Below are 6926 nucleotides of genomic sequence, written 5' to 3'. Positions count from 1 at the left end.
CTGGGCTGGGCTGGGCTGAGCTGGGCTGAGCTGGGCTGAGTTGGGCTGAGGTGAGCTGGGCTGGGCTGGGCTGGGCTGAGCTGGGCTGAACTGGGCTGGGCTGGGCTGAGCTGGGCTGAGCTGGGCTGAGCTGAGCTGGGCTGGACTGAGCTGAGCTGGGCTGGGCTGAGCTGAGCTGAGCTGAGCTGAGCTGGGCTGAGCTGGGCTGAGCTGGGCTGGACTGGGCTGAGCTGAGCTGGGCTGGACTGGGCTGAGCTAGGCTGGTCTGAGCTGAGCTTGGCTGCACTGGGTTGAAATGGCTTGAACTGAGTTGAGCTGGGCCGAGCTCAGTTGAACTAGGCTGAGCTTGGTTGAAATGAGCTGGGCTGGGCCGGGCTGGGCTGATCTGTGGCGGACTGGGTTAGTGCCTGAGGTGAACAGGGGACAGTGGGTTGATCATGGTCACCCCCAGAGCCCTGGTTTCCAGCCAGACAGCCCCCTCTGTTTCTCGGGGGCGCACAGGGCCATGCAGCCTCAGGGTGCAAATGTGGTGCTCCCCTCTCCCCTCACCAGTTGACCGGAAGGGAACTGTGAAAGGTCAAGGGCAGACCGTGCCCTCTGTAGCCCAGCTGTCCAGGGTGCATCCCAGAAGGACTGATTTGGAACTGGGCCTCCAGCCTAAAGTTCCCCATAGTCCATGGAAGTCAATTGCTAGTTTAGGAGGATGGGGTCGGGGGTGGGGGGTGCTTTGTAGGGGGAGATGGTTGGACTGGGACTTTTACCCAGGAAGTGGGAGGGGGGACATAGAATTCTCAGGCCCCCTCTCCTCCCCAGCTTGAGCCCCAGGACAGACAAACTGGCCCCCATGCAGACTCAGCTTCAAGCCCAGGCTTGTCTGTCTTTTCTCTGCCCTCTCTCTGGGCCCATTTCTCACGATACCCCACACCCTGGGGAAGGGCATGACCGTGCCCACTGCACAGAGGGCAGCTGAGGCTCCGACAGTACACACAGACTCAGCTGGTCAGTGGGAGAGCCGTGTGCAACAGCCAGGCCTCACGTCTGAGGAGCGTGTGTGGTCCACATGCTCAGAGTCCCAAGGAGCGCGTTCAGAAATGGCTCAGCTGGACTCAGGTGGCCACTGCCGACCCCGGGTGCGCCGCGTACAAGCTGCGTGACCTTGGGGCAGTCACTGACTCTCTGTGTGTTAAGGAAACGCAGGCGTCGTCCTGCCCTCATGGGGCTGTGTTGGGCATCTGGTCAGCGTGAAGGCTGCCATCTCACAGCACACCATGTGTTTCAGTGCCTGAAGCCAGCCCCAGACTCTTCCCACTGAGCCTAAGGAGCGAAAACTCAGCCGGGCAGGTGGTCATTGCCTGCCTGGTCCAGGGCTTCTTCCCGTCAGAGCCACCGAAGGTGACCTGGAGCCAGAGCGGCAATGACGTGTCCATCAGGAACTTCCCCCCTGCTCAGGCCGGGGGCCTGTACACCATGAGCAGCCAGCTGACCTTGCCAGCCAACCAGTGCCCAGCCGACAAGTCTGTGAAATGCCAAGTGCAGCACCTCTCCAAATCCAGCCAGACCGTGGACGTGCCCTGCCAAGTTCCCTGCCCAGTTCCCTGCCGAGGTCAGAGGGCAGGCTGGGGCGGGTCCCCCATGGTGCCACCCTGACCCAGCTCCCTGACTGCATCCCTGTGGGCACTCCCCTCAGACAAGAGGTGGCTGAGGCCCGGCGGGTGGCCAAGAGGGCCGTGGGCTGGGGATGGAGGCCAGGAAGGCGGACGGAGGGGCTCGCTGACCTGCTCTGGCTTCTCTCTCAGGTCTACCTATGCCGTGTTCGTGCGGAAATCCCAGCCTGTCCCTGAACCCACCGGTCCTTGAGGACTTGCTCCTGGGCTCCAATGCCAGCCTCACGTGTACGCTGAGTGGCCTGAGAGACCCCAAGGGCGCCTCCTTCACCTGGAACCCGACAGGTGGGAAGAACGCCATCCAGGAGCCGCCCAAGCCTGACTCCTGCGGCTGCTTCAGTGTGTCCAGTGTCCTGCCGGGCTGCGCCGATCCCTGGAAAAACAGACAGTCTTTCTCCTGCACCGCCACCCACCCCGAGTCCAAGGGCTCGCTAACCGCCACCATCACGAAACCCTCAGGTGGGCCCTGACCCGCGAGTGGGCGGCTGGGCACTACACAGTGCGCGAGGCGCACTCCTGAGCCCACTCCACCCTCCAGCTCCCGCCCACCCCACACACGGGTTGCCCAGGGGGCAGGGGGCACTCTCCTCCCTGCCCAGACCCCTGACCCTGCTCTCTGCCCTCCAGTGAACACGTTCCGGCCAGAGGTCCACCTGCTGCCGCCGCCGTCGGAGGAGCTGGCCCTCAATGAGATGGTGACGCTGACGTGCCTGGTGCGAGGTTTCAGCCCCAAGGATGTGCTGGTGCGGTGGCTGCAGGGCAACCAGGAGCTGCCCCACAAGAAGTACCTGACCTGGAGGCCCCTGCCTGAGCCCAACCAGAGTGTCCCCACCTTCGCTGTGACCAGTGTGCTGCGCGTGGATGCCGAGGCCTGGAAGCAGGGGGAGTCCTTCTCCTGCATGGTGGGCCACGAGGCCCTGCCCCTGGCCTTCACCCAGAAGACCATCGACCGCCTGGCGGGTAAACCCACCCACGTGAACGTGTCCGTGGTCATGTCGGAGGTGGACGGCGTCTGCTACTGAGCCGTGCCCCCGCCCCACCCGCCCCTTGAATAAACTCCATGCTCGCCTGAAGCAGCTCTGCGCTTCCCTCCGGCTGCCTATCTGTCCGTGCTCGGGGTCTGCACACGCCAGGAGGGGGCAGGACCCAGGAGGAAAGAGCAGCTGCTGCCCCGACTTTCTCTAGACCTTGGTTTCCCCTCAGCCTGACGCCAGACGTGCCTTCATGGCTGTGCGCGAGTGTGAGCACAGGAGTGAGCGTCGAACTGGGGCTGAGATGTGCGAGACAGGCACAGCCTCCTGGGTCCTGAGAAGAGTGGCCCCAGGATGGTTCCCAGGGGCAGGTGACTTGGCCACTTGTATTTCAGGAAACTGCCTCTAGGGGCAGCCGGGAGGCGTGAGCGAGGGAGAGGGGAGCCTGGCGGCCAGAGAAGGGGCTGGTGCCATCACGCAGAGGGGGACTCACAGGAGGAGTGGCGAGGGCAGAGGGCTGGATTCCAGGGGCCCTCTGTGGGCACAGCGCACAGAAGTGCAGGACGGCCCCACTGACCGCACGGAAAGGGGGCCACCCCACCTGGGTACAGCCTTCCCCACCCCACATCCCACTGCTCTGCACATGTACACAGGGGCGCGCACACACATGCACACGTACTCTCATATGTGTTCGTGGTCACGCACGCGGGCACACGTACACACACACACACACACACACACACGTCTGAGCCCTGCAGGTGCAGGAAATTGACAGCCCAGAACCAGCTCCAGGAAGGCAAGAGGAGTCCCCACCCAAGCTCCCAGAGGGTTTTCCCCAGGCCCAGACCTGCTGCCTCAGGTCCCTCCAGGCCTCAGGCCTCCCTGTGTACCCAGCTGGGCACAGTTCAGGGATCGATTGGAGAGACCCCTCTCAGGCATCACCTGCTCCCCACTTGGTCCACAAATTCAAGTCTCCCAAACCACAGATGGGGTGGGCGGCTGGGGTGGAGACGGGTCAGAAGAGACAGCTCTCACCCAGGGCCCCTAGACAGCTTCTGCTCGGAGCTCCTGGCAGGAGGGAAGGTCAGGGAGACCGAACCTAGAAGGACAGTCCCGTGACCACCATGGGACACCTGCACAAGGGCTCCCACAAGGGGGCAGCGGGGCCCCTGCTCTTGTTTAGACACCTTCTGGGCCTTCCCAGGGGACCTAGCCTTCTGGCTGCCTCTCTCTGCTTCCAGGGCCAAGGTGGGGTGGACACCCCTGCCCACCCTGGCCACTGCTCCCCTCTTAAGGGTCCAGTCACCAAAGGGCAATGGGGGGAGCAATGGATTAATTGGGGAAGTGCTGCCACAGAGAAAGTGGTCCAGCCACCAAGGGACCAAGACCTGCCCACAGGAGGAGCTTTCTAAAGAGAGGGGGAGGCAGAAGAGACAGTAGATGAGGGTGGAGCCAGCAGATGGACAGCACAGACAGGTGGATGGGTCACAGGACATATGATGGATGGAAAGATGGACAGACAGGTGGATGGATGGATGGATGGATGGATGAACGGATGATCGAAGAGACAGATAGATGGATGAACAGATGGACAGATGGAAGGACAGAGAAGTGGATGGATGGACCGAAGGACAGATGGGGTGTGGATGGATGAATGAGTAGATGGACAGATGGATAGATTGGCAGGTAATTGAATGGTTACATGGATGGATGGATGAATGGACGAATGATTGGATGTGTCAGCATATAACAAGCTGGTCCAAATCCCATTTAACATGGGAGGTCTATGCCCTGGGACCCTGAAGACAGCAAGGTTGCCTGTGTTGGTGGCTCTCACCTGGGCCTTTCTCATGCTCCTTGTAGCTTATGAGCCACTTCCTGGGACAGCAACAGAGCCCCTTGGTCTTGTCCATCTGGCCCTTGGCACAATGAACCACAGACCCAGATCTATGTCTCTACCTGGAGCACCCTGAGGGTGGGCATGTCTGATCTTCTCTGGTCCCATCCAGGGCCCAGGCCAAGAAGGTCCAAGAGCAAGGGCTTGCTGAGTTCACAAGTAGGGCTGGGATCCAGGAGGCCTTGGGCTTGAGCTCTCCTTGCAGCAGCAGAGACGGTGCCCACCCTCCTGCCCTGCCATGTCCCTCTCTCTCTCTGAGGTGCCCTGAGACCCCCAGAGATAGGAGTCCTGAGGGTGCCTCAAGAGCTGCAAAGTCCAGCCCCTTCCCTGGGCACCTGCTCTCTCACCCTCCAGGAGGCAGCCTCAGACCTGAGACAGGGCACCTGCACCGCCAGCGTCCCCACCCTGAGATCTCCCGGCGGGGAGGGCACTGGCTCGACCCGCACTCACGCAGAGCCGGACCTCGCAGGCCTGCTGTGTCTTACAGATCACCGGGACCCGCTGCCCTGGCTGGTGCTGGACCTGCCGTGGGAGGGCCCCGAGGAGGACAGCCCGGAAGCCAGCCTGTGGCCCACCACCATCACCCTGCTCGCCCTCTTCCTGTTAAGCCTCTTCTACAGCACGGCACTGACTGTGACTAGCATCCGGGGCCCGCCTGGCAGCCGAGGGGGTCCCCAGTACTGACCAGGAGCCAGCCGGGCACAGGTGGGAGATGGACAGACGGGGGTGGATAGATGAAGGAGAAGAAGGTCCAGCAGCTGGCTGAGGGGGGCAGGAGGGCCCGGCTCCAACACAGCTCCCCTGTCCCTCCTGATGGGGGTCTGGCCTACAGAGAGGCAGCCCCCCCACAGACCTTGAGAGCTTGGGCAGGGCTGGGGGCAGAGCACGGATGTGCCCCAGCAGTGTCAGGGCATCAGATTCCCTGGGTGTGGCTGCCACGGAATTCCATCCAGTCTATGGGAGCCAGGCCATGGTGGGGAAGGACCACTGGCAAGGACGCTACCCACCTCTGGAGGCCCCCAGGCCTGACACCTCTCGTGTTTGCAGGGAGGAAACGTGAGGAGCCTCCTGAGAGCCCAGCTGGATGCCAGAACTCAGCGCTGCTCAGAAGCCATGTGCGCACCCACAAAGGCCTTCCTGGTGCAATAAATGATCCCAAAGGCAGAAGTTCTCAAACTCTGAATGAGGGGAGGGGGAGGAGGGGGGCAGAGGCTCTGAAGACAAGGATGCCGGCCCCATGGCCCACGGCAGGGTCTCAGGGGTCTGGACACGGGCCCCTTGCCTAGAACTCATCAGCTGGTCCTGTGGTCGTGCAGGCTCACGGCAAGTGCTGGGCTTCACAAAAGAGAAAGTGAAGCAAGTCCTCTCACAGTAACGACACCCAGAGCGCTGGGCCTGCCCCCTGAGCCCTGGTCCTGATCACGGGGCCCTGGTCCTGACCACTGGGCCCTGGGCCTGACCACTGGGCCCTGCCCCTGAACACTGGGCCCTGGTCCTGACCACTGGGCCCTGGGCCTGATCACTGAGCCCTGGGCCTGACCACTGGGCCCTGATCCTGACCACTGGGCCCTGGTCCTGATCACGGGGCCCTGGTCCTGACCACTGAGCCCTGGTCCTGATCACTGAGCCCTGGGCCTGACCACTGGGCCCTGGTCCTGACCACTGGGCCCTGGTACTGATCACGGGGCCCTGGTCCTGACCACTGAGCCCTGGTCCTGATCACGGGGCCCTGGTCCTGACCACTAGGCCCTGGTCCTGATCACTGAACCCTGGGCCTGACCACTGGGCCCTGGTCCTGACCACTGGGCCCTGGTCCTGATCACGGGGCCCTGGTCCTGACCACTGGGCCCTGGGCCAGACCACTGGGCCCTGGGCCTGACCACCGGGCCCTGAGCCTGACCACTGGGCCCTGATCCTGACCACTGGGCCCTGGTCCTGATCACGGGGCCCTGGTCCTGACCACTGGGCCCTGGTCCTGATCACTGAGCCCTGGGCCTGACCACTGGGCCCTGGTCCTGACCACTGGGCTCTGGTCCTGATCACGGGGCCCTGGTCCTGACCACTGAGCCCTGGTCCTGATCACGGGGCCCTGGTCCTGACCACTAGGCCCTGGTCCTGATCACTGAACCCTGGGCCTGACCACTGGGCCCTGGTCCTGACCACTGGGCCCTGGTCCTGATCACGGGGCCCTGGTCCTGACCACTGGGCCCTGGGCCAGACCACTGGGCCCTGGGCCTGACCACCGGGCCCTGGGCCTGACCACCGGGCCCTGAGCCTGATCACGGGGCCCTGGTCCTGACCACTGGGCCCTGGGCCAGACCACTGGGCCCTGCCCCTGAACACTGGGCCCTGAGCCTGACCACTGGGCCCTGATCCTGACCACTGGGCCCTGGT

The 6926-nt window shown here is 63.3% G+C and overlaps 1 gene segment (V, D, J or C); it reads left to right on the top strand.

Annotated features, from left to right (window-relative positions):
* Nucleotides 1-2733, top strand: part of LOC114905026 — a 3721-nt gene extending 988 nt beyond the window's left edge. Inside the window, 3 exon segments of the C gene segment in view lie at nt 1280-1603; nt 1797-2123; nt 2292-2733. Of these exon segments, the coding sequence occupies nt 1280-1603; nt 1797-2123; nt 2292-2686 (1046 nt within the window).
* The last annotated feature ends 4193 nt before the right edge of the window (nt 2734-6926 follow it).

This window comes from Monodon monoceros, unplaced genomic scaffold, assembly GCF_005190385.1.
Source record: "Monodon monoceros isolate NGI ecotype Baffin Bay Population unplaced genomic scaffold, NGI_Narwhal_1 Super_Scaffold_21, whole genome shotgun sequence".
Classification (NCBI taxonomy): Eukaryota; Metazoa; Chordata; class Mammalia; order Artiodactyla; family Monodontidae; genus Monodon; species Monodon monoceros.
This window is presented reverse-complemented; position numbering and strand designations above follow the sequence as displayed.